This window comes from Neolamprologus brichardi, chromosome 19 (assembly GCF_056152115.1).
Source record: "Neolamprologus brichardi isolate AB-2024 chromosome 19, ASM5615211v1, whole genome shotgun sequence".
Taxonomy (NCBI): domain Eukaryota; kingdom Metazoa; phylum Chordata; class Actinopteri; order Cichliformes; family Cichlidae; genus Neolamprologus; species Neolamprologus brichardi.
The window spans coordinates 6,301,626-6,329,314 of NC_142122.1; the positions used below are offsets into that span (position 1 = coordinate 6,301,626).

The 27,689-nt window shown below is 37.6% G+C and overlaps 1 protein-coding gene across 2 annotated transcripts in view; it reads right to left on the minus strand.

Moving 5' to 3' along the window:
- Nucleotides 1-27,689, minus strand: part of alk (ALK receptor tyrosine kinase) — a 398,208-nt gene that overhangs the window by 214,809 nt on the left and 155,710 nt on the right. The window contains exon 3 of one of the 2 annotated variants that reach the window (XM_006799378.3): nucleotides 16,268-16,420. In XM_006799378.3, the coding sequence (XP_006799441.2) occupies nucleotides 16,268-16,420 (153 nt within the window). Of the gene's footprint in view, nucleotides 1-16,267; nucleotides 16,424-27,689 lie in introns of both variants that reach the window. The other variant, XM_006799377.3, reaches the window with a different exon arrangement.

A 27,689-nucleotide genomic window follows, 5' to 3' on the forward strand; every position in this document is an offset into this window, starting at 1 on the left:
CACAGAGGCTGCAAGGGAGACCATACTGAGAGTGGACAATTGTTAGAGCTGGAGTTCCCTTCAAAATGTAACCTTCCACTAGTGCTGAAATGCCAGTGGCATCTTTCTTCCAGGGTTTCCTGTAATCATTGGACAGAGGGGTGCAGGTTAGTGTGATTAGCAGGACACGTTTACAGTCAGTACAGTGTACAGAGTACCACTGGGCTCCAGTTGGGAACCTTGGTTTGAGGTATAGATCATTAGAGCTCTGCAGTAAAACAGGCACAGTTTACAATACAGTGCAGTGGCCTAATATCCGATCGTTCACTTGAAGCCTTAAATATTTGCTGCTACCAAATACGACCAAATTTCGGAGCCCCACCCAAAACAATGGTATTCAAAATAGTACCTTTAACCCTGCTCCAGATATTCTATATCCAAATATTGTACTACATATTTATGTCACTATACAAACATCAATTGCTGGATTCGTTTATCATCTATTAGCATAATTTTGAGGCACTTGAGTCATGCCATCTTGTACGGCTTTTACTTGGTGGTAAGAGGAATTATGTTTTACTTTTACTGCACTGTCATAGCCATGACCTAAAGCTCTTTTTTTAATAAATTCGATTTCCCTGCATTTTAAGCATTGAAGTACAGTGATTGTGTGGTTCAACCTACACCTCAATACTCCACCTGAGTACCTCCTGTTTCTAGACAGAGGGAGCTCAAGGTGCTCCTGTTGCTGTATTAACACTAAGCCTTTTGTATAGATGTGGGGTATGATTACATTAGAATCTTCTTTCTCCACCTCTCGAATGTGTTTGTCAAGCTTGTGAAGCATCAGAAACATGGCCTTGTTTGAAAATCTCAAGAGAGGGAAAGGCACTCAGTCATGAAGTGGCAAGCTCGTCTACGATGTATTGAACTACAGTGTCCTTAGACCATTTTACTGTCACTACTGACTGGCAAAGAACAGGGTCTTCTCTTTCAATTTTTTTTTCATGAGTTTATTTCAGGCCTGTATTTGTATAGCGCTTTTCTAGTCCCTAGGGACCCCAAAGCGCTTTACACAACCTGTCATCCACCCATTCACACACACATTCACACACTGGTGATGGCAAGCTACATTGTAGCCACAGCCGCCCTGGGGCCACTGACAGAGGCGAGGCTGCCGGACACTCGAGCCACCGGGCCCTCTGACCACCACCAGTAGGCAACGGGTGAAGTGTCTTGCCCAAGGACACAAAGACCGAGACTGTCCAAGCCAGGGCTCAAACCGGCAACCTTCCGATTACAAGGTGAACTCCCAACTCTTGAGCCACGATCGAGTTTCATATTTCAGAATAACGTATCAACTATGGATCTTAAAATACCCAGTTTCTGTTTGACCAATCTCCCCTTACAGCCTTTAGATCCTTAGACGTTTAGTTCTGAGCACTTGTTTGTGTGTATTTGCAATTTCACCACTGACCTCAAACTTGGGCAACATCTGTGTAAAACTCCCCACACACTAACGTCAAAGATCATCACTAGTGATAAGAACAATGGTAAAGGCCACAGCGCCCAAGCCCTAAGGCATGCATCAGGTCATGACTGTGGCCAGTAGCAAGCTCATCCTTTTTTGACATTCATAGAACTGCGCACAGTAAATACTATCAACTCCGCTTCCACTGGAATGTCCTGAGGCATCATAGGAGGAACACTTGGCGCAAAGGATATTAACTATGGCTTGTGCCAGCTTTGCATTGTGTGTCTTTTTCCACAGGACACCAAAAAGGCAGTAGACACCAATATAACCGTTGCTTACCACTGCATGTCCTACTTGCTAGATTTGGCTCCCTGCAACCTGCATCACTTTGCCTTTAAGCAGCAGAACAAGACTTGCAGATCCAAAAGTAGCAAGAGAGACGAGAGAGGCTTTTCAAGGCAAATTGTGAACACCTTCTATCTTCTATATAAGCAACATTAACTGAGAATACACCACGGTCAAATAAACCAGAAGGCTCCTTTAAAGAATGCGGCGTGTGCTTTAAATCATCGGTTGAGTGTGTAAATTAACAAGGTTTTACTGCAGGTGGGATTATTATAACTTATAACTGAACACAGAAAAACTAGAGAACTTATCAAGCTCGACTTCAGTATACTTTACAAATAGTGTTCCTCTGAGCTTGTGACTGCAGAGAATGGCCCCTTTAACACAAACAATGCGTCATAGTTTGCTTTGATTTAGGTGTTTAATACATAATCTTCAGAGGAGCTCAGAGGATGGAAAAGCTGTCTCTAAGCAGCATTTGACTTTTTCTAGCGAAGTTGATGACAGTAAATAACAAACCAGTGAAGTATAACAAATGAGATGCATTTCTGTACGCATACACAAACAAAGGCGCATGCACACAAACTCGTGATTTTAATTAATTCAACCATGACAAAGTAATTCGTCAGAGGAGGGAAGCACAGTTTTAATGCATTTTTAAAGTCAAGAGTTGTTCTTTTGTCTGTTAACTAATTTTAATCCTCTCTTTGCTTAGGCTAAGACAAACAAGTAAAAAAAATAAATCCATTATAACGGTAACTCTGATTCACACAAATATAATACCTTTTAAAAACAAGCAAGAAATACTAACTGAAGAATCAAATAAAGAAACTTGTCATTGTACACTAGGAAATTAAAATCATTATGAGTTGCAGTTCATAGTCAGTGGAGCCAGAAAGGGCCATATTTAGCTGAGCGGGTTGAGTGTTAAGTAGTTAAAAAATGAATAGCATACAAACAAAATGCTGCTGTGCAATTTTACTCATCTAAACTGGAGCACAGTGCAACTGACCACACAGCAACCATTTGTCAGATAATTCCTGAAAACAAAAATCCTCCAAAAGACAAAAACATAACCAACAAGTCCATGTTTGTGACCCCAATTAGATGAGATAACACATTAGGTCTTAATCTCAGAGGCATCTGCTTCAACCTGTTTTGCCAACCACCTGTTAGTCACAAGAATCCTAATTATAAAAATTATAAGTTAGTATAAAAGAACATCCAACTGCAGTTGTTATGAGGGTGGTTATTTCTCAAAGAAACCTGGCTACAACCGTATGGGGCGCCGTTTGTAAAGTGAAACATGCTGAAATTAACGGCAACATTTTTCCACATTTAGCTCAAAACAAGTCCAATTTTACAACATTTAGTAAAATATCTTAAACTTTTCATATTTATAACAGAATTTTAAATGTTAAATCTAAATGTTAAATATTCAATCTAAATGTTAAATGTTAAATCTAAATATTATATTTAAATCTAAATCTAAATGTTAAATGTTAAATCTATATATTATATTTAAATCTATATATTATATTTAAATCTAAATGCTAAATGTTAAATCTAAATATTATATTTAAATCTAAATGCTAAATGTTAAATCTAAATATTATATTTAAATCTAAATCTAAATGTTAAATCTAAATGCTAAATGTTAAATGTTAAATCTAAATGTTTAGGCTAACATGCAAATTTATTGCACGGATCAGCGGAAATACCAAAATAAAATCTTTCCGAAAACCTCTGGTGCAAAAGTGTGCCGGTAGTGGTCAGACACGTTCTCACTCCCTAAGCATAATAATTTTCGCTAGGTGACAAATTGTCAACATTTTATGCTTTCTGGTACCCAACACGTTCCTAAACGAAGGCATCGGAAAAAGGAGAGCACACGAGAACCGTTTGGACTCAATCTACACATGTTCGTTCATTTTCTAAAAATCGCTTTGGAAAACACTATTTTACGTCATTTAACTGCTAGTAAAGGTTAGGAATAAGGTTATGGTTAGGGATAAGGTTAGGTTTAGGGCTGGAACACATGGCTGGAACGTCTATTATGGCGGGACCGTCATTCCACTGGAATTCAGCCATAACCCGGCGCGGACCATGAGAAAGCACGTCCGGCGATTTAGCTGAAAACATCGGAAGATCCGTTTTGTCGGCCATCCAAAGGCTCAGCAGTAGTGCACTCTTAGCAGCACATGTCCAGCAAAATCGCTGGACATGCTCGTAGGCAAGAAGTGAAGCAGCACATGGCGGGGAGAAGTGAGGGGGAGAGCAGACACAATTTTGCACCGGAGGTTTTCGGGAAGCTTTTATTTTGGTATTTCCGTTGATCCGTACAATAAATTTGCATGTTAGCCTAAATATTTAGTTTTCTGTAACATTTAGATTTAACATTTAACATTTAGATTTAACATTTAACATTTAGATTTAAATATAATATTTCGATTTAACATTTAACATTTAGATTTAACTTTTAATATTTCGATTTAACATTTAGATTTAAATATAATATTTAGATTTAATATTTAACATTTAGATTTAACATTTAACATTTAGATTTAAATATAATATTTAGATTTAACATTTAACATTTAGATTTAATATTTAACATTTGATGAAAAGTTACAAATATTTTACTAAATGTTGTAAAAAATTACTCGAAAAAACATGTTTTTGTAAGGTTTTGAGCTAAATGTGGAAAAATGTTGCCGTTAATTTCAGCATGTTTCACTTTACAAACGGCGCCCCATACAACCGTGCCTATTTTGATCTTTTAACAAGGGTGTGTATGGGTGTTAGTTTTGCTTTCGGAGCCTCAAGTGGCCATTCACTGAACTGCAGTCTTTACACTTCTGCACCGGCTTCATTTTCAGTACTGCGCTGACATTGGTTTGTAGTTTCTTTAGACAATATCGTGATAGTTTTAGAATGACAAAAAAGGATCTCTGATAGTTTCTGCTTTCGCAGGCCTTAGGTGGCCTAAGGTGCTTCTTCATGTGCAGAGGTGTTGCCATCAAAATCCACCAATATCCAAGACAATTATCAGAGCTAAACATATAACAAACTGTGAAAAATATCATATTACTCTGACGATAAGCCACACTTCATTTTGATGCTCTTTGGGGTTTAATAAGAAGAAAAACCTTAGCACAGCCTTACAGAACCATGGCAAAGGACTAAATCTTGTTAATGACAAAAACATTTGAAATGTTAAAACTGGAGCCCTTTAAACAACAGATTTTTTTTCAATCTTTTATTAAAATAATTACTTTCTGCCCGGCTGGTGTCACAAAGGCATTCATTATGCTGAAACTGATAAAAAATGTTTAATTATTCCATCTATGGGTCACTTCACCAGCACATTTATTTCTTCGCTTCTGGACTGAATCGTATATGTGATAGATTCTCAACAGTAGTCAAAATCATTTTCTTTCATTTTTCCAGTCTTTGCATTTAATCTTACCTTCTTTACAAGCTTGATCACTTATAAAATCTGCTCTTAGTTTTGAAACATTTGGCTGTGGGGCTGTTATCTCTCTTCCCCTGCATTCCTTATCAGTGGTGTTATTACACTGTTTTCTGCACCGCGAAGGAAAAGAGAAAAGTCAGTGAATTCAAACAGTTTCAAATCACACTGCCGTGCTGCCTAAAAACAGACCATAATTTATCAGCACATTCAGTATGTGAAAAAAAACCAAACCTTTGGACCAGATTGTACTATCATGAAACGATGACATCCAAACAAGGCAGCATCTTTTCTTCTTTTCCTGTTTTTCTATATACAGTTTGTGACACACAAGTAGAGATAGTGGATTTTAACTCTAGTTTATAAATTTTTTTTAAAGCTTTATTGTGATTTTTAGAGTAAGACGAGTGCAACATTTTGCTGTTGAAGATGGTAAACCAGGGATGAATAAGCTAGGCCAAGGGGTAACATTTGTCACTGAGCTTATGTGTCTTTGCTTCGAAATGAGAAGGGAAAATATGTGAAAAGCACGAGACCTGCAAGCAAGTTTGGAAACGTAGAAAGGTCTCTGATGTGAGATGCTTCAAAAGACACAGCAAGAGAACTAGAGCAAAGTTAGAACACTGTTCAGCAAGACACCTGTGAAGCCTTCGGGGAGTCACCATCAAGAAAGCTCAATTAATCAAAGGTAATACAGCTGCGGTGCAGGTGGAAGACTAAATTAATTCTGGCAATAACCCTACAGCCATCTAACACCCCAACATGATTTCACCACAGACCTCCAGGAAGTTTTCTCATCTGCTGCTCCCACAGTTTACCTCAACAGTATAAACTGGCAAAGCTCTAGTGCACATTTTATGTAAGTCCAGGTAATTCAATGGATGAATGAGAGCCTGAGCCAGCTTTCCCCGTGTTCAGGTCAGGATCAATAAGCAGACTGATTGAGTAAGTGCAGATATCTTGGCAGCAGGCAGGATATGGGTATGGGATTGAGTATGGAAGACATCGGCCTTCAAGAAACCAATCAATCTGACTTTTAAGAATCGATGATCTACTCAATAGTAAATGAGGAGCATCTGCCAGTTAAAATAAGTCAGCCTAATATCATAGAACCTCTCTGACTTTATAGCAAATAAATAGAGGACTTACTGATTTAACGGGGCTCTGATTTTTACTTCTACTGGAAAAATGGGGGGGTTCTCTAATGCTCATTAAACATGCTACCATTAATCACAGTGTTCTGAATGCTGTGGTATTAAAATAACTGCCGCCATGTACTGACTTAACGGTCAAAGCAACCATATTATCACAAGTTTATAATGCGTATCACAAGGGGCAGTAAAGATAGATTGGCTGGATAATTTGAGGCTTCTGGTCCCTTAAGGCATTTATAATAAGAATCACAGGAGACAGGCTCAGTTACAAAACAATATACCTATAAATACGTACACAACACAACACACGTCAGGATGTCAGCCACACAGCATAAGTATGCTAATTGGATAGTCCACGGACTGTATCCTAATTACATAAAAATGAATGCTGAGATAATGAGACTTTTTTTTGGTCTTTGAAAGGTACGCTGTACTTGTAATTGCTTTCTTGTGTTTTATTTGTCTTTTAACTGTAGTTCATTAAACGTGCAGGAGTGAAAGAATAGAGAATGGCAGCATCTTCTTAGCTTATGCAGGTAATTATTATCCAGGGAGATAGTTTGCCAGGAGTGCCAGCCTATGATTAAGTGAGAAGCTGATGAAGTCAACAGAAGTCAACAAAGAATGCATGAATGTTTCAACGTTTAAGGTTTCTTTTCCTGTTTCTGCCTTACAGTACTAACACGTAATAAGGCCTATTACTCTACGAATCTGTTGCAAAAGATATCAGCTTCCCACATGGCAGCCAAGCAATTTCAAAGCCATGAAGAGGTGATGAGGTAATTTTGATGTTATAGTGGGCCAAGGTAATTAACTTGGCCAGAGCAAGAATATTCTATTGAAACAACATGTCAAGTAAAAAAATTGGTGAGCTTAATCTAGCACCGATACACTCTGTTGACCTTGCTTTTATAGAGCAGGGCAGTTCATTATGGAAGCAGGGTCGAAGGTGGGTCATTTGCTGGCATATTGACAACGACTGGAACGATTGTTGGGTTGGACATATTAAAGATAGAAGGGAAACGGCATACTCAGTGAACCGGGACTTCAAGGTTAACACTTAAAAAGTGGTATTTCAATGCCTCTCTGGGCTTGATGATGCAGTAAATTCTAAGTCCATAAAAGCCCTCAAGGTGTACTCATTGATGAAAACAGAAACACAACCTTGTCTAATCTTTAGCAGCTCATTAGCAGTGAGTTATCAAATAGAAAAACATGGTGGTTAAAAATGAAGCAGGCAGAAAGGACTGGAGGGGCTGGAAGGAAGACCTCTCTCCAACTTAACAGAGTTCTCTGGCCAATCCTAAGGACTGTGACATCACGGCAAAGTGGAAAAACAAAATACAGACATATAATGACAATACAAACGAAACTTCTTTCAGCTGCTTCCATTTTTGCAGCAGATGGCTCCACATCTGTGATTTGGCAGATTCCCATTTTGCACTCACATACAGAGCCAGTATGTCACACTTATTGTATTGTGTTTACCCTCTTATATCCAAAAAAAGCCTTCTACATTTCACACATTGCCTTTCTTGTTTTGCTCAGTTAGCCATCTAGCCTGTACTCCTGAGCACAATGAGTACTGAACAACTGAACCAACAGCACAGTCCTGCCTGTACCTCACAGTCGATAGTGTTTTCACACTTGGCTCTTCGTGCTGTAATCGGCTCTCTCCAAGTTTAGACCAGCATGTCTATTATGTTTGGTATGTTTATACCAAACGATCCAGATTCAGTTATTAGGCAGTGAAAGCTACCTGTACAAAACCCTGGAAGTGTACTGCTGCTAAAGATAAAACCTCCATTATTCAACATTCTACCATTTATCACACTTTAAAGTGGTTTTCTACTGTTCCAGTCACCTTAGAAAATTGTATTTAAATCTTAAAACATGCATCTGCTTTCGTGACAGGTGAGGTGTGAATGCAGAGAAGAGTGTTGAGTGTCTTCGTTATCTCATATCAAATACAAAAGAAGCATTAACATACATTATCTCTCTCTCTCTGTATATATACACACACATGTCTGTCTCTCCCTTTCACTTTATACATATATAAATAAGAAAAGGTAATCTGCTCCTTCTGACATTAGCCTGCTACAGTGTGCTTTGTGCTCTTTTTTGACTGCCTATTTATTCTCCATTTATTCATTAATGTTTATGTGCACAACATGAAGCATAGAGTCTACAGAACAAAGCAAGCTGGGTTCATATCTTTCATTTGATGTCACCAAGGTCCCTCTGGAAATGAGTAAGTGGCCTTGTATTACTTTTAACTTAAACTGTTTATATCTATAGATGCTCTTGGCTCCCCAGGTGTTAGCTGCATTTTAAATAGCATGCCCTGATTTTGTGAGATTAGTGGGGGTTTGGAACTTGGAGGGAAAAAAAGCTCTCTTTAATGAAGTTTTTATTCAAATTAATGAATGCCATTCCAAAACTAAACTAGATGTCGAAAGATAAAGAGCCATAGAAAGGTAAAAAATGTAGTTTCCTTTCTATGCTCTTGCAAAAAGGTCATTTTCTTTAAGTATTTAAAGTTCTTATAGTTACTACCTCAGGTTTGAAATGCAACAATAAACCATCCACCAGTTTGAGGTGTGTATATTCCAGATGAACTTAAGAGCCAAGAGATTGCCATTATGTCACGAATCAGAGCACAGGTCATTTCCATGGTACTACACAAAACCCAGACACATCCTTTCTGCACTTGTTTGACTTTCAGAAGGCAGGATGTGTCTGTTCATACATGCATTAAAGGAGGGTTTATTAAGAACAGAAGGTCATGGGTCAGAAATGTCAGTGTCCAGCAAACAGTATTCCCACTATTGATTTAATCTGCAAACTATGTGATCTAAGTTTCCTGGTCATGCAAACTTTTACTGGCAAGAAAACCGTTAAATTCTTAACACCGAGCTCTTCTTTAATTTTAGATAGAGCCACACAAAAGTCTGATAGACCAAGTGTCTCGTCACAGAGGCAGACATTTTTTCCTGTGCCCTGGTTTTGCTATACTTAACAGGTCAAGCTGCAGATGGAGGGGCCAAACCCAAAGCACAGTCTTGCTTCAAATGCCACGGCTATTACATTTCAGCTAGAAAATGGATAAGTAGAACAAATTGCCTCTCATCCAAAGTAATGGTTCATAATTATTTGCTCAGAAAAGAAGGGTTCTGGGTGCAGAAAAAAGGCATTGGGTGGCTTTCCTATGTGCCCAGCAAGTGGACCATTGATGTGTATAGATGCAATCTCACTGGGTTGAGGTGAAAGCAAATGTGCAATAACAAGTTTTTTTCTGGCTCAATTTAAATCAAACTTTAAGAAAGTTTATATGGAGTTTCTAATAAAAAAGATCACACACACCATTCTTTACTATTTCTTATCTGGTAGACTGTGCAAGGAGCAAAGTCAACCCAGAGCTTTCGGTCTTTATGAAGAGGCTCAGGAAGGTATTCCCAGTAGGCCTCACTGAGTCAATGCAAAAAGCACTTTAAAGTTTGCAGTCAGTTATGTTCAAATGTCCTCAAGTTGCTGTCTTTCCTTTGCCACATTGCTTACAGACATTTAGCAACTAAGCCAAAAGAGCTTGTTGCTAAAATGTGAATAAGGACTCAATTGCAAGCCAACCATTGGCTTATCCAGGATCACCAAAACAAAACGCCAACTAGGCAGCAATACAGAAGGATTTCAATCTTATTGTAAAAAGAAAAGGTATATTGCTACGATGTTCCCCCTTCTCATGTCTATGGAGTTGCCTTGTGGTGTCAGGCACCAAGATTTTAGCCACTATAAAGATACAGCCACTCAAAATTGCCGCTTTCACCCAAAGGTCAGCCAGTATTAGTTCTCAGTATTATTGTGAGGTCTTTACCTTATAATATAAAGCACATTAAGGCCACTGATTTAATTTGGTGCTATACAAATATAACTGAATTGAATTTCACATTCTTTTGATAGCTTGCATTGTAGACCTCTTTAGCCATTAAAATTAAAAAACTTATAGGTAAGCTTTGAAAACATAAATGAAATGGATAAAACTTTACAGTCAGTTTTACCATTCAGACTTTTTGCACTGCAAGTCACCATAACTATTTCCAGTACTTCATCCATCCATTTCAATCTAATGTAATAAACAGACACAATTTCAAAGAAAATGAAATACAGAAAAACAAAATTCTTGCACACAAGCTTCCTTAAAGATCCTACACCCACTGTGGAGGTTATTTCTGACATGGGCAGAACTTTTTTGCTGTTTGCTACGTTGTTAATTCTTCAGACCTCTGTTTGAATTATGAGCATGTTCTTTGTTTTTTGTTAGTTTCCAACCGAATGTTTTGATTTATTCTTTAGATTTCTTAAATCTTAGAAGTCTTAAATTGAGCAAAAGTCTTGAGCGACCCATAATTTCTCTATATTTTACATAAGATAGGCCAGACTGTGTTTTTCAGGCTTTATGAAGGTATTTCAAGTTGTTCTTTGGCTGCTTTTTAAGTCATTTTCAGTCCCATCCTCGTACCTTAGAGGGGAATGTTTTTTCAAGCTCTGTTTTAATTTAGGTTAACCCGCCAGTGTTAACTTGATAGATGTGGGCGGGTGTGTAACTTATCAGCTGTTTGGGCTTTAGAAATGTAAGACAGGACCAAGCAAACAGAAGCAAACTCGTGTTGTCTTCATCAAAACTGGACATTAGAGGACTACCAAAGAATGCCGTCTATACTACTATGTGAACTCCATAAATGTAAGGGTTTCCTACTTGACATTCAGTTTTTGTTGCTTCTGTTGAAACCTTCAATTTGTTTCAAGGAAGAGAGAACATGCTCTCACAGTCACCCCAAGATAAAAAAAAAGAAAAAAGACTGATATTCTGATGTTGGAGTTTTCAAGCTGAAAATTGTTTCTCTGACTGAGAAGATCTAAATAAACTAAACAGGCATATTCTGGCTTGTCCATCCATTAAGTAAAATTACTTCTGCATATTTTTAAGTTATAGTTTGGAGATGTATTAACAACAGTTTTAGTAAAATACTCTTGACTGCTTTTAAAAACAAGGTTTTAACAGTATTCAGATAAATCTTTTGTGATTAATTGTGTTAAAGGACAAAACACATCAATGGCATTCACTAAGAGAGTTTTCCCGACAGTTTGATATGGAGGGGTTGCTGCTTGAAGGCTCGTATTTCAAAATCATTAAGAGTTTCAGTGTAATGCAAATGAAGCATGGCAGCTGAACACCAAGCACTAAAATGAGAAAAGCAAAAAAAAACCCTCATTTGAACTTTGAAATAAAGTTGCTTGAGGGTGGTCAAAGGTGGTAGAAAATGTTCTTTTATTCCTGTATGGCACAGCTTTGATGATTACTAGAAACTATTGTGGACAGAGGTCAGTGTGGGTACGCTGACAGGTAAGACGCAACAAAGCCCACTACTACTATTATCTGCTCACTACCAAGAACACATCACATACACCTGCCATTTTGGAGTTGCCAAGTCATCTAACCGTGGAAATTTTGCCCTTGTCAAAGTCAGGGAAAATAGGCAAGCTTAAGGATATGACTGCTTCCAACACACTGACGTCAAAGCACGACACTTTCTGCCCACCTCTTGACAGCTGCCATTGTCAAATAATAATCAATGTTATTCACTTCACCTGTAGGTGGTTTTAGTGTTGTGGGTGATCAGTGTACACTGACAGCGTTTCCCTTAACCTTTATATAAGATTAGGACATTGGCTTCTCTAAGCCAGAGGCAAGCTCCCACTACATTTTTGCCCATTTATCCAGAATCTTATAATGCTGAGCCCAGCTAAGGAAATTCAGATGACTTCTAGAGTTGGCAAATGACAGACAGCCTCAGGGCCACTCTATTACAAACAAACAAATCAACTGCTCCAGCAAACAGCGTCCTACCAGATATTTCCTCCTGCCAGTCAGCTCACAGCTCCAACTCATGTTTCTCTATTCTGTGTGAGAGAGCGAGAAATCAATGTGTAATCATATTCACACTTTCTTTGGCAGGAGACATTGGGGGCAGACATGGAATTGAGACGACCCACTCTGCACAGAAAGGGGAGGCATTCAAATCATTTTTGTCTTCGCTTCGCCTCTTCTAAAAGGGTCTTGATTTAAAATCTGTATAGTGCTCTACAGAGGTGACTCATTTTCAATCAACCCAATTAGCGTCACAGAAGAAGCATTTGGTGGAGAGAATTTTGTATGGTTTGACTGAGTGGATGTAAATACCTGTGGCTTTACCTCTCTCCACAGTTGCTGCTGCATGTCAGGACTTGTTAACCATCCACTGTGCAAAAACACTTTCCTTTGCCTTCTCACAACAGAAAGAGCTAATGTGTCAAACCAATCCATGATTAGTGCAGATTTTTCTTGATCTGTATTTGAAGGGTTGTCTTTTATCTCGACTGCCCTGCCAAGTGTACTATTGCCTCATAATGCTGTTATGTGGCCCACACTGACGCCTCAGGGGAGGAGCAGGGTGCACTGTGTTCTTGACTCACATCCCACTGGTGGTGAGGAACATAATGATAATGACTATTTGCGCATTTAAGCCACGTTTCGTTTCACAAATTTACCAAAATGGAAAAAGGGGCCACTCTCCACCAAAGCCCAGTACAAACTACAATACAAAGCAAGATTCAGACACCCTTCCATCACACTGGCCTCTCCACAGAACTGAGACACAAAGCTGTCAGTTTTTCATTTGTTTCAAGTCAAAAATATTTAGATCACCTCTCAAAAGCAGAAAAAGAAAGACATGTGAACAAACCACAAGTTTTGGGCACTTGCCATTTACACAACGCCCACCAGAGTATTTCTATAACTAAAAGCCAGAGATGTTCCTGTCAGAGCAACACACCAGCAATGTTTTCCAATACTATCTTGTGAACAATTTTACCTTTATACTGTCACCAGGATAAAAAAGAAAAGTGCAGACAGATCTATGTATTCTGAACTGAATGTGTCAATAATTCTGTTTTTTGGGAGGTAAATTAAATGTATCTGCATTATCAAATAAACAAGGAATTCTAGTTAGTTAGCCTCAAAGGCTAACTCATCAGTTAGCCTTTAAGGGTCAGTTTCACAGTGGTGTGGTGGTTAGCATCAATGCCTTAGAGCAAGAAAATTCCCAACTGGATATCCTGGCCAGCTGTGGCCTTTAGTTGCACGGAGCGTATCCTGCACAGGGTTACCCTCTGGCTATTCAAGTATCCTTCCACATTCCAAATTGGAATTGACAGAAAGCATCATGTGAGTGTGAGTGGACATCCGTTTCTCTGTGTTAGTAATGTTATGGACTGGCGACGTGCTCAGGGTGTACCCCACCTCTCACCCCATGACAGCTGGGATAGGCTCAAACCCCAACACTCCCCTCCTAAACCCTAAATTGGATAAGTGCTTAAGAAAATAATGCATAGGCCAGGTTCAAAAATGTACTTTACATTGATATTGGAGTCAGTTTTAAATATGTAGGTATATATAAAATTCACTTGATAGTTTGACTAGACAAATGTGTGAGATGTAGGAAAGGCTCATTTCGTCCTCCATGCGGGCATTCCTGTAATGATGTGATGTGAAGTCTGCAGTCACAGTAGGAACGTTCTAGCAGTATTATCATTTTTTATTCTATTTTATTCTTTGCACAACAAACAACATTAATTATTTATCACTGTATACAGCACATAGAAAAGTATTATTAACCATATTTTCAGGGTTGCTGGCCTTGGCTGCTTATAACCTCAGTGTTTCCTCATCTCGTCTCTGAACAACTTAAAGCTAAATACTAGCATCACTGGATAAAAGGCTGTGCGTTTACAAGCTTCGAAGTTTAACATCTTACAGTGGATGAATGAGGTACTGTAGAAAACAGCTCTTGCAATTCCACAGATCATAGCCATTAAGTATTCATCCCTTATTTCCATCTCTTTTAAAAAGTGCCAGTGAAATATGTGGAGACAGCAGCTCACCCAGCTCAATTATTCACAATACGCCAACTGCATTGTGGCTAACTGAGGGGTTGAACATGATTATGCACATATATTTCCTTTGTACTCTGCATTGCCTTCCTTCAATCACGATCAGCTTTGTTTACGGTTTTCTTTTGGTACATGCATGCACAACTTAGCTTTGGATGCTAAATGGGTCATGTAGACCGCTACAAAGATCTGATGTCCCATTAATTATACTGAGGCGTATCATATACGTTTTTAATTTAATCCCACTGGTGTTAGAGATCCAGCATCTTTAAAGTTAAGTTAAAAAGATTCATTCCAGGAAGGATGAAAACCATGTTTTGGTGATATGTTTTATAATCTAGGCCTATTAAAAATCTATTAAAGAAAATCCTGTTTGGTGAACGTTAACAGGGCTTCACCTGCTGTATTGCAAGTATCAAAAATAAACAGTAAATTAGTATCACAGTGACAGCACACATTTTGAACTGAAAAACTGGAATTTTTAGTTAGATAGTTTTGATTCCTTCTTTCTTTTAAAGTACTTTCAGTTTGTATGTTGGTCAAATATTTATTTCAAAGCTGAGTAAATAAATATTTTAGAAAAGTTTATTTAACCTAAAAATCACAGTTTCTATATTCTATATTTCTATATTTTATCTGGAAATAAGTTTGCAATTCTAAAAATATGAAATCAAAAATCCAATTATTGAAATTACCATCATTTTTTACAAGCGTTATTAATGTGAATAAAAATGATGTGACCATCATCTCACAACATCACCATCCCTTTGAAAGCATTGAAAAAAGCAAAATTCTAAACCCTGTTTATATGCATTCAGTAATGAATGATATATGAATATATAATTTTTGCAATGTCAAAGAAATAAAAGTAGCAAAGTAATATGTACGTTAATAAACTATATCCTACTTTCATTTGACAAACTTTGTTTAAGTGTCTTCTGATTAGTTGAGTAAGGTAAAAAGGATTTGCAGAGCCGGTTGCTGGTTTTCACAGTATTAGTAATTAATTAATTAGTATTGCTCCATTAATCTGTGCAAAAACTGTAACTCACGCATGCATCTGGATAAATATGCATCAAACCACTGACAGTATTAATGATTTATTTGGCAAATGATACACAGTAATTAGTCCTGGTTTACCAGTAACATATCAAAGAACCCAGTGTTGTTATTTTTATTCACCGTCATTGTCCCATTTCTACTATACCAACTCTAGCTTTAACCAACACATGCGCTCATGCACCCTCTGCCTTCATTTACAGCTTAAGCTAGATGTACAAGACAGACATCAATCATTTCTATAGTCCACTCACTCTTACTGCTTCCTTTTATGAGTCAATACATTTCACTTTTCCAATTTCATCCAACGGTCCACCCATCTGGTCTCAGACTTGTAGCTCATCATAGGAAAAAAAACATTTAAGGGAATAAATAGACGCTTCTGCCTCCCTCCATTTCACCATCACCTCAGGAGATAAGATGAAAGAAACTGTTTTCTCATCTTCCAAGGTATGAAAATGAATGATGCCGGAGGATATGGAAGATTTGAAGGCAAGGGCCTACAAGATGTCGCTGAATACGGGCTCAGTGAAGTGTACTCTGCTTTTCACATCACTTATTTGTTGGGTTTAAAATATAAGATTCAAAGTGAGATCGTTTAGGTACCCGTTTAAAGGAAGATTCCGGTAAAAATCTAAGGATACATGTCATTCATTACAAACAAAACCCATAATTAAAGGTGGATAATTACATGTTGTTTATGATGTTAAACATGAGCCAAAAGTAGACAGCTAGATAACGTTTGTTGAAAAATGAAATTCCCCTGCAACAGGGGGAAGGTGATACCTTCGTTCTTACCTTCCTCCCAACCCTGGGGACTTCCTGCCTTCTTAACACTTTTCTCATTTCTCTCGTCACGCAGGTCCCCTGCAGCCACAATACTCCACGTAAACTCTGGGATAGCCTCCAAGTGCTGGTCACATGCTTTGCTATGGCCAGAGCACTGGCGATCTGCTGAAATAAGAGACATTCACATTAACATATTGGCCCTAGTAACCTGTGTCATTGTTAATATCTACAAAATAGATATAAAAACATTCATATTAATGGTGAATCTTGATGCCCGCTCGAATGTAATGTTATTAATCTATTTTTTTTAATTATTTTTTTTTTGGAAAAAAAATAATTTAAAAAAAATGTTATTAATCTAAACTCTCAAGGAAAGGAAACTGATGGACCCAGCAAAAATATTTGTGCAAGTGCTCAAATAATGAGTGGTTTGGAATATAAAACACATCAAAACACCTTGTTTAGTCCGATAAGCAAATGGAACATTTAATTACACAATCCGCCAGGGGAAAAAAACCTTCAATGAAATAAACAGAATGTTCCTCGACTATATTTGTTCTTTTCTGATTTAAAATATGCACAGTTCTTAAAACCACGGTGCTGCTGCTTTACAGTAACTCGTGCATAGCCTCTAACCCTCACGCTTCGCCCTGTAAAACCATTTTTTAAACCAGTTTTGTTAAGGTTTAAGGTTTCTAGGTAAGATAGAGATTTTTTTGTAATAAATGAGCAAATCTTTATTTATTTTTTTCAAACCAAAAAGTAACACCCTTAATGACAGCCTCTCTTTTGGTGTAAATCGCCTTTGTCTGGCATAGAGTTGAGTGTAGTAGTACTTAAGATGCTATTGTTGTAATATCACATAAGTCTTCTTAAAGAAATTACTCACATAGAATATTAACGGTCAGCTCCTCTCCCACTCATCTTTCCTCTGTCTCTATCTGTCCTTCACTGCCTGTGGACAGACCACATGCGGCCTCATCCCCGTGGTTTCGAAAATCACTTTTTCAGAGGACTTGGTCACATTCAGATGACTTTTCATACACAGTACTGGGAGATGGGAGGTAAAGTGTTGCATAACCGTTTTTGATGTTGTTTTTTTTATTATTATTCCTACACATTTCTACCATATTTGCTTTAAAAAAAATAACACAAAAACATAAGAGTGGAAGATTGAGTCAGTCAGTACATGAAATTCATAAATTTTTATAACAATCACATCAATCCTCAGAATATCTTGTGCTTGTTTAAGACATCTAGAGCTTTTTACCAAAACACAAATAGAAAGAAGAGAAAAACTATGGTGCAGACAATTGCAAAAAAACCTAAACAAAAAAAACACCTCGGGTAGCTGACAAGGTGTGCAAAGAAAATGGCTTCATTTAGGGAGCTTGTGGGCGATGAGAAGGACAGTGGCTGTAATGGATTTTTGGAGCTAACCCACTTATTTGGTGAGGTTCTACCATTTTGGGGAGGTCTGGAAAAGGTCAATCCTGTTAGAACCTGGAGCATAATGAGCTGTCATGTTTCTGGTGCTGTTTGTTTTGGCTCTACAAGAAGGCTTAAGGAGAGCCTATTGCTTGTTGACAACACAAAAAACATACCGTTTCCTTATCTGGAGTGCAGACGTAGAGGAAGATGTATGATATATGTCCATGCCTGCTGTAACATATACTCACTTGTTCTTCTTGACATCAGGTAATATTTCATAATGCAATTATCTCAATTTCATAGCATGCATCTGCATCTCTTGAAAAATTATTTCTGCACAAGGGCAAACCTGGTGTCATCTTCATTTCCATAACAATGAGAAAAAGGCAAAAAAATAAATGAGGAGTGAGCAGAGAGCAGGGGCTCTGTCATGTGTAGTGAACTATCTAAATTAACTGACTAAATGACAAAATACGTTTGTTAACGGTGTAGTTTTAGTGCCTGAGTCCTACAGCAGGTTAGAGCATTTGTGGTTTAAGTTAAAATATTAGTTTCAGCCTTTAAAGGTAATTTTGGTAATAAAAAAAATAAATACAACCTTTCACTACAAAGTGGCAGCACTTCACCAGAAGGTCTCCACTTGCTTCTGACATTCAAAATCAAGTTAAAACCATATTCTGTGCTCTTCTGTCAAAATAGTAGTTTGACTAAGTTGTTTATAACATGAATTCTGCACAAATGTTCACGTAACACCAGCTCGAGTTACCTTGGAATGTCTCATGTCACTGAGTGCAGACTGCATGCTACATTGACTTGCTACAATTCGTGATTGAAAGCGGCATTATGCAATTTGGCTTTATTTCAGCTTCATTAGAAAGTACTCTGTAACACAGTACATAGATTTATTTGATATGGATTCAGAGCTGTTGTCTTAGAATGTTTTAGAAAGTCATTTTTTTTTAAGGGAAGCTTTAAAAAAAGTCAAGAAAGGAGCAAAGAGTTCATGGTCAATTTCTACCAAATATATATTTTTAATTGGTCATTAGTTTTGCCTGTCAGGGGTGAAATATGCATAAATCCCTACACTCCTTTTCTTTCTTTTTTACACTAAAATCATGCGATCTTTGACACTCCATCCAGCAATCAAGTAACTACTTATACTGTAAAATATGAAACAGTATGGAACTCACATGCATCAAATGGACTAGTTCTTCTATGACACTTTTCTATTCTACTTGACGACTCAAAGCGCTTTATACTTCAAGCCTCATTCACACATGCACTTATTTCTATGCCTAAGTGCTTTCTATCTAACAGCCACACTCTGAAGAACACATCAAGAGCAACTCAAAGTTCTGTATCTTGCCCAAGGGTACTTTGGCATGCAAACTGGAGCAGCCAGGGATTGAACCGAGATGCTCTATAGGAGGTCATCTACTGTGTCAACAACATCAACATGACAAACAATATTCCCTAAACAAGCAAAATGACAAGTAGTGTGATAGCTAGTTCATTAAAAACCCGAGAATTATGAATCCTGCTCTAAAATACAAGTTGGTATAAATAGGAAGTTATGGAGGTCTGTTTCATGTTGTACTTCTGTATCATTTGCACTCCACAATAAAGGACAAATGATAAAATCTGTAACACTTAGTCCACTATAAAATAAAGTAACACTAGAGAACACTAGTAACACTTTCCAATTTTGAGGTCTGGAGCAAATCCAAGACTGGTATTTTTTATCCACTCTATCAGTAAAAACCTGCACAAAAAATAATAAAATAAAATGGAAAAAAAAACTAAATAAAAATTAAAATATTTGACTTGTTAAAGAAAAAATGCAGTCGAATTAAAATGACACAATCCCTTTTAACTTCTATATTTTTGTAACATTGTCATGATTGCAATTTTATATTTTGCTTTGGGCTATTTTTTTCTATTTGCAAACTGACTGAACTGAGCATGATGATGTCATGCTGAGGTCACTTGAGCGGCTGTAACTACAAGGTTGTTCAGAGATGCAGTTACACGGCCACAATGAAGACAGGCACAAGTGAAAACACTTACTTTTCCAAAGTTATTATACTGTTTGTAGCCTTACTGTGCTGATATGTTGGAAACCTTCCCATTTTATGCCTGTCTGTCAGATATAAGGTATACTACACATTGACCCTAGAGCAACAACATTTACTTCAGCTAATAAAACTTAGATTCCACCTCTTTCACAGCAAAGCCTCGGTGTTAGCATCACTGCTACTTTCTGTCAAAGCCTAATAGAGTCTGTGTCACACAGATCAGCTGAATTTGTTTGTTTAGTTATACATATACAAATGAAACTAAAGCACTTCTAACGTTTCTGCATCTGCAGTAAGTAGGTTGGTGGTGGCCTTTTCTTTAATGAAAACCCAACAAGCACACTCAGTCTTTGTAAGCCAGCCAGTCATGCTCAGTGGAGAGCATTTTAAAACTGCTGACAATCCACATACCTGGAAACAATGCTGAATAGCTTCTCCGAGCTTCTCTGTAAACACATTTTATTTGGTTTTATACAGCGTTATATGCACTGTGATAAGTGATGTGAAATACTGACTGTATATATGACTCTGGATGTAAAGGGAAGGTTAAAAAAAATCCAAATGGCAGAAAAAATACTTCAACAACGGAGTGAAACTACACAATAGAAAGTCTAAATGCTCGACACAGTACAGAAACTGTTAATGGTGGTCGAGTGGCTACTGCAGTACTCAACACGCAGGTTGACTTTCAGCAATGACTTTTAACAACGCTGATGTTTTTCTGTGGTCAAGATCATAAATACCTTACCAACAAAAATACATTTCAATGACATCTGTTTTTTTTTTCCCAAACCATGACAAAACAATAAAGCAGAATTATTTCTGGTGCCATTCTATCGATTATTTGTACGAATAATCAACAATGATTAAAATGACTGATCTGCCCATTTTCTTCCACAGTCATGTGAAAAAGACTTTCCACAGGACTCTATGCAGCCCTGTGAAACATGAAGTACATCTCATGTTTAAGCAGCTTACAGAAGCAGTAATAACTTGCAATAATCATTTTTCTGAGACTTGTACATTGTTCGAGAGGAATTGTGTCCACTTCTGTTCACTGAGGTTTGCTGGCATTCATTTATGCACAGCTCTCTAAAGGTCCTGCCACAGCATTTTGTTCGGGTTAAGGTCTGTACTTTGACTGGATAATTGCAACACTTTGATTTTTTTTCCCTTCTTTTCTTTCCGTTCTGTTGTAGATTTGCTGCTGTGTTTGGGATCATTGTCCTGTTGCAAGACCCAATTTCAGCCAAGCTATAGCTGTCGGACAAATGGCCTCACATTTGATTCTCAAACCCTTTGGTATATAGAGGAGTTCATATTCAACTCAATAACTGCAAATTTCCCAGGTCTCGTTCCTGAAAATAAATAAATAAGGTAGGTTTCGTCTTGTCCAAAGGGCAATGTTCCTGAATTCCTTTAGACAACTCTGTAAACCTTGCTGCCTTCTTGTTCAATGCTACCTGAAACCCGAGCCAAGGTTTTCTGCATTGCACAGCCAACCTCTGACCTTGGATCGAATATTCTGGGACATATGCTCCTGAGAAGACTCGTGTTATTACACCCCTGAATGCTCTAGACCAGCAAACAGCTAAAAATCTCTGCTAGTCAAATGTGCCTGGCTACTACTTATCTGAATTCCTATTAGTCAGTAATGGTGTGCTTTTTTCCACTAGGGTTCATTGAGTCCTGTGAAAGCTCTCTTCTCACATGAATGTTTATACTGTAAGGTCTAAATGTTATGTGTATGCAGTGAATTTGTTGTAACTGCCTCAGGCATTTTCTGTGTTTCTCCAGATGCTCCGGTTTCTTGCCACAGTCCAAAGAAAGGCATGTTAGGTTAAATCCTGAATTGAACTAGGCTGTAGGGGTGAAAGTGAATAGTTGCCTTCAGTGGTCATGATTCACCTTGAATGACCCACCCTTTGTGACCCTGGATAGCGAGTTAAGCTAGTAGGTGGATGGATGCATAGATGGCTGGATCATTTACTTTGTGGACATCACTTTAATACAAAAAATGAATGTGGCACTCCGTGGCACACCTGAATAGCAAAGGCATGCCTCTACATGGACCTAATGCTGTTTATGTAATTTACAATGGGAAACCTGACTAGGCTAGGTTGAGCTATAAAGCACAACTAAACAGTGTGTGAACTCTGCTTCTTTCAGCCACCTGTCTGAAGATAGCAGGATGAAAATTCTCTTAATATTCCTCCTCTTGGACAAGTCGACCTAGGTGTGACAGTGTTATTATTTCTATTTAAACGAGAAGAAAAATGTTGGGAAACCACTTAAATAACTGAGAGATCCGAGAAAACAACACCTCCCTTATTAAATGTAGTTATAGAAGAAATATCATGAGATATGATGCAGATATGAGAAAATGTTACCAAAGTGGAATGATTTTGGACCTTGATAATGAAAACCATACAGAATGAAGAGATTGGTGCCAATATTTACATTTTGTTCAATATCCAATGCGAGTCTAGTTGTATATCTCTTCATATCTCACTCTTTACATGTTTTAATCTACACTCCTAACATTCAGAACACAATTGGAACAAGTTATAAAAGCCTTGAAATCTTAGACTGAGCACCTAAAAGGAGTTTTACCTAATGAACTGATATCAATTCATTAGGTAAGCTGAGGTGGCTGCATTAGGCTGGTCAATGCTGTCAATTAAAAGGCCAGTTGCCTGTAGAGAAATCGTGGCAGCAATCCTTCCCAACCACTTAATGCCAGAAAGGGTACCTGCTCCCATACCTAAAATGTATAATTTGTCAAAATAAAACCCAACAAAACTTTGATTTTTGTACCTCACTACCACTAGCGACCTTAAGGCCTGATGAGATGTGGAGAAACGGATAACTTCAAGGTTGTAGTGAAAACTAATTTCCTTTTCTTCAATAAATGTCTCAGTGCTAGAGTGGAGTGATGCAATGTGATCAGTAGTACCGGCCTTCACACTGATCAGCACAGTTGTTCTGACTTACATGGATCCAAACTTAAAATTCAGTGATTGGGCCATTCTCTAGAGTTTGACAAAATGATTATCAGAATACACAAATCTGCAAATGCCAGTGTGACGAAGGTGAGGTTCAGAAAGTACAAGAGCAGCACATTACTTTCAGCATGTGACTGCTGCCACTGGGCCAAAAGAAGATGGGACATTTACACAGTGTAACCTTTTACCTTTATGTATATTTGGACCACTAGTTGCACACATCCAAGAGCACTGATAAAAGAAATAACAATACCGCAACTCTTAAAAAAAACTAAACACATACTCATAGCTGCAAAGGCGGCTCCTCTTTTTCAAGAGTGACTAAAACACTCTCATAACAACTAGTTCAGAACATTTCAGGGCCTTTTGGAAATTATTCCAGGAAAACTGGCAGCATATGCAAAAGCCTTTTTTCCTAACTCTGTCCTGATTCTGGGGACAAACATTTGCAAAAACATTCATACTGAATAGAACACCAAGTCCACTTTTGGATTATGGATTATCTGAATGGCAAATAGGGGTAAAACATTAGAATTTTAAAAGTGAGCTTTCTTTTTAGCTGGTCCATAACTCCATTCTCTCTAATAAGCGTACTGTGGCAACAGACAGTAAATCGCAGTCTATTTATATAACAGTCATCCTTCTGTAAGTTCATGCTTCATGCAATATATTAAACATACCATCTGCTATGCAGTATGACTCAGTAATGCACAGAATTAAACCAATAGGGACACTTAATGATTGTGGGTATAACTGAAATGCAAACTTTTTTTTAAAAAAATTGCATTTTTTTAAAGTCCTCACTTATTTTGGTTGAGCAGTCCCTTTAATTCTTATTTCAAGCTCATAAGGTGTAAGGAGTCAAAAGAACATAGGGTATAAAAAATGTGTTTTTGTGTGATATTTTGAGTACAACCCAATCAATGTGGACACACACAACTTGAAGAACTCATATTGCCTATTTTTGTGAATTGAAATATAGGTCATAATACTATTAATAATGGCGTCTGTAGCTTTTTTATGAATACTGGATTGTACATTGGAAATGCACTATGAAACTGCAGTATGTTCTGATGAAAAATATTGAAATATATTCAGGCTTACATAAAATATATATAAAAATCTAAATAAAATAAAAAAAACTTTTCAGGAAAACATTTGCATATTTTGAACACTCAAAGTTTCAGAGCTGTCTGCTCATATTTTTTGACCATTGGATATCATACTAATATTCATGTATGCAGAAATACGCTTGGCACATTGACAAGCCAAGCAGCGTGTGCTGCCAATTGGGGATGAAAGATTTGATTCACCTGTGGTGAGCAAGATCTGGACTTGTCATCCAATTCCGCCCACCTCCTGCATGAGCAAAGTGATTAAGAACCGATGACTTGCCAAATCACTGTGGACGTGGCTTTAATGGTTCACTCATTCTTTGGTTTAACCAACCAACCCGCCCGTAACTATTTGAAGTTACGGCAAAGGTTATTCTAAAACAAGAGCTATTTATTGAAAAGCTAAGCATCATTCACAAAATCCCTTCTCCTCCTTTCTCCCAGAAAAAAATATCTATGGTTACTTAGGAGCAGATTTGTGACGAAAAATCTTTGTGTTAAAAAGTTCATTTTAATACTTGATTTGTCCCAGAGCACAGCATAATTGCTAGAAGTGCGGACTGAATTTGAATCAGATGTTCAATATTAAACAGTAATATCTCAGAATTTATCTCAAGAATTTATGTGCTTAATCAGTATTTCCATTTTGGGAAAAAAAAGAAAAAGGAAAATAACAGCTTCTCAGTCACGACTTCAAAGAGGCACAGGTTTTAAATAACTCAGGTGAAATGTATCTCTATTTCTGAAGATCACAGACACGTGGTAGAAGAGTGGATGCATCATAAAGGCTCACTATCCTTAAAATATAAAAATAAATAAATAATAATAACAAAGGTCAATCAAATGGCCCAATATGGCAAGGCTGTGATGATCCACTTGGTAAAGTAAATCCGTTGGGCATCTTTCTTGGCTCTCGGACAATAATTCGGATAGCTAAAGAGCCAAACGGGACAGGCAAAAATAAAAAAAATAAAACAAAATAAAATCTGGACCTATTTTGGAGCCCATTTTCAATAAAAGTCATCTTGCACATCTATAAGTGCTTAAAACAAACAAAATTAACCATCTTTATAAGTGATTATTCAGTGTGATCAAGGAATCTGTAAAGCATTTACAAATATTTGTTATGGAACAATTAAAGAATGAATTCATTCTAGCTGTCATATGTAGTGCCTGTCAGTGAAAATACCTGTAGTGCTTTATGGCATGATTAAGTAATCCAATAGTTCAGCTTGTTTTGAAGTAAAATGGAAGTTCAATCAAAACAGCTCCCATGTGCCACCACAGTTATTCCATTTCAAAAGGTTTAATTTCTATTCTCTCTGATCTACACTCCATTAAGTTCTACTTAACTGAATGTAATTAAATCGGTCATGTATCCCAGTCACAATCACAACATTATTGTCTTTTTTGTTCTTGGTTACTCAAACCTTGTACTTTGAAGGTCAGGAAGGGCTCAGGAACAAACAGGCTTTGTTGATAATTAAAGACAATCTATGAATAGCAATACCCCCGAGATTATGGGGGGATGCTTTGGATACAACAGCGTGAAGCGATAAAGCATCATGGGCTTTTCAGATGTAAATCTACAGAGAATGTTTAAAGACCGTATTTCTGTGATGCCTAAATGACCAATTAGTGCTTCTTGCATCCCACTTCTTTTTAAGAAAGATTATCAAGTTCATTCAAAGGCAGAACCAAACTAACCTTGATAACCTTGAAATCCTTGAGACCACCGACTGCCATGCAAAAGGGGGGGCGGGGGGGGTGGGGGGGGGGACGTAGCACGCTGCAATTAGTTTGTGGAAACTTGTGTGTTTAATGCATAAAAATCTATTGTAAGTGCAGTGAGGATTTGTTGCTATCCTCACTGGCCTGCAGTAGAATTTTTTGTGGTGTATAATATTCACATTTTACAAATAAACAAAGCAGTCCTGCTGTTGTCTAGGAAATTACTGCTCTCCCTTCCTGTTGGAAAATGAATTTGTCCAAGCAAGATTCAAATTAAGACAAGTGATAGCTACATGCTAGTGCAGTAATTGATGTATACTATATGCACCAAATTACTGGGGCACCTATAACTCACACCTACAGCCATAGAAATCCATCCCATGAAGCTCCCAGTTTACAGTTTTTGTGCTGATATTAATCCCAGAGAAGCAACTCCCTGTACTGTGGTTACTGAGTCAGCAGAGCATTGGTGACTTTTACATTAGATGTCTCAGCATTTGGTGAGCCTGCTCTGTAACTTTACTTGGGCCACGTCAACACTAGCCGGATAAATTTGAAAACGGCGTTTTCGTCTGAAAACGCGCCGCGTCCACACGATCATTTTCAGCCGTTTTCACAGAGTTATGCATCCAAATAGAAACGGCCGAAAACGCTTACTGCGCATGCGTGAAATGCAAGACGATTCAAACGACCTCATTTCTGTCTGCCATTTATTTACTTTCCATCTTTTTGAAACATCGCAGCAAAATGTAGAGGAAAATAACCGAGTTTTTTACATGGACTAACAATGAGGTGGAGTTGTTGCTGCGAGTAACACACAAGTACAAAGTTGCAAAAGCGAGTGAGAATTAAAGAATTTGAAGAAAAGTTATCTGGAGCATGTACAAACTGATATTAATCATTGATAGATTGAGAGCAAACAAAACAACTGCTGTATAATGCCCTCCGCTATCTTAGTTTAATTGGTCACATGACTGCATCACATGACTAAAATGTGTCATCGTTTTCGAAAAGGCTCCGGGTTCACTGTCCACACTGCGATGCGAAAACGGCGTTTTCAAATGTATCCGCTTTGGAGAGCGTTTTCAGAACGCTGCGTTTTCCTTGACCAAAAACGGCGTCTCCTTGTGGACAGAAGGCCAAAACGAAAAGAAAAAGACGCGTTTTCAAACAAAAACATATTAGTGTGGACATGGCCTTGGTCTGCCACTTCATGGCTGAATTGCTATGGTTCATAAACATGTTCACTTTGCAATGATATCACATTTTATCGTGGAGCATTTCAAGTATAAAAGAAATTTCACAAATCATGCTTTTTAGAACAGGTCACTCTTTTACAAATATTTGCAAAGGCAGACTGCATGGCTCGGTGCTAGATTTTATACACTTTTATTTTATTTTACAATTATGAGGTGTGGCCCAAACTTTTTTCCACATGCTTTTTGGTAGCACTGCCAACGTTAACCACACTCAGCAAACTAATTTGCCTTTAAAATGTCAATCACCATGCAGACTTGAAAACATGATCTGTTGATTAATCAACTGATGATTAATTTTAAATAGCTTCTAAATACACACAAGACATTTGCATTAAAATGTTATTAACCTGGAACAGTGGTTTCAGTTTTACACAGTACAAAGGGGAGTCTAATTTTTTCCCTCCTGTTTAATCATTGAATATATGAACTTGCACCTTTGAATGATAAGTGTAAAAAAATGAGATGCTGATGAATGACTCTAGCAAGTCACTAGTTACCCATTGTAAATTTACCTATGAGAAAGTTAAATCTTTTACGCAATGATGGCTTGACAGTGTCAACAGAATCAATATTACTTCCTGTCATTTATTTAGCCTGTAAAGGAAGTTGATCAAAGTTAGGAGATCATTGTAAACAAGGCCAGAAATTGATCTTAATGAATTTAATATGTGTGTGCTTGAATGTACTAAAGATATTTAATTAATTTAAAAAAAATCTAAACAAACAAGAGTGAATCTTAGGGCTACTGGTAATCAAGCAGAGCATTCCCAGAGTTGCCAGCGGTACTGAATCTGTTAACAATGTTGTGTGACTGC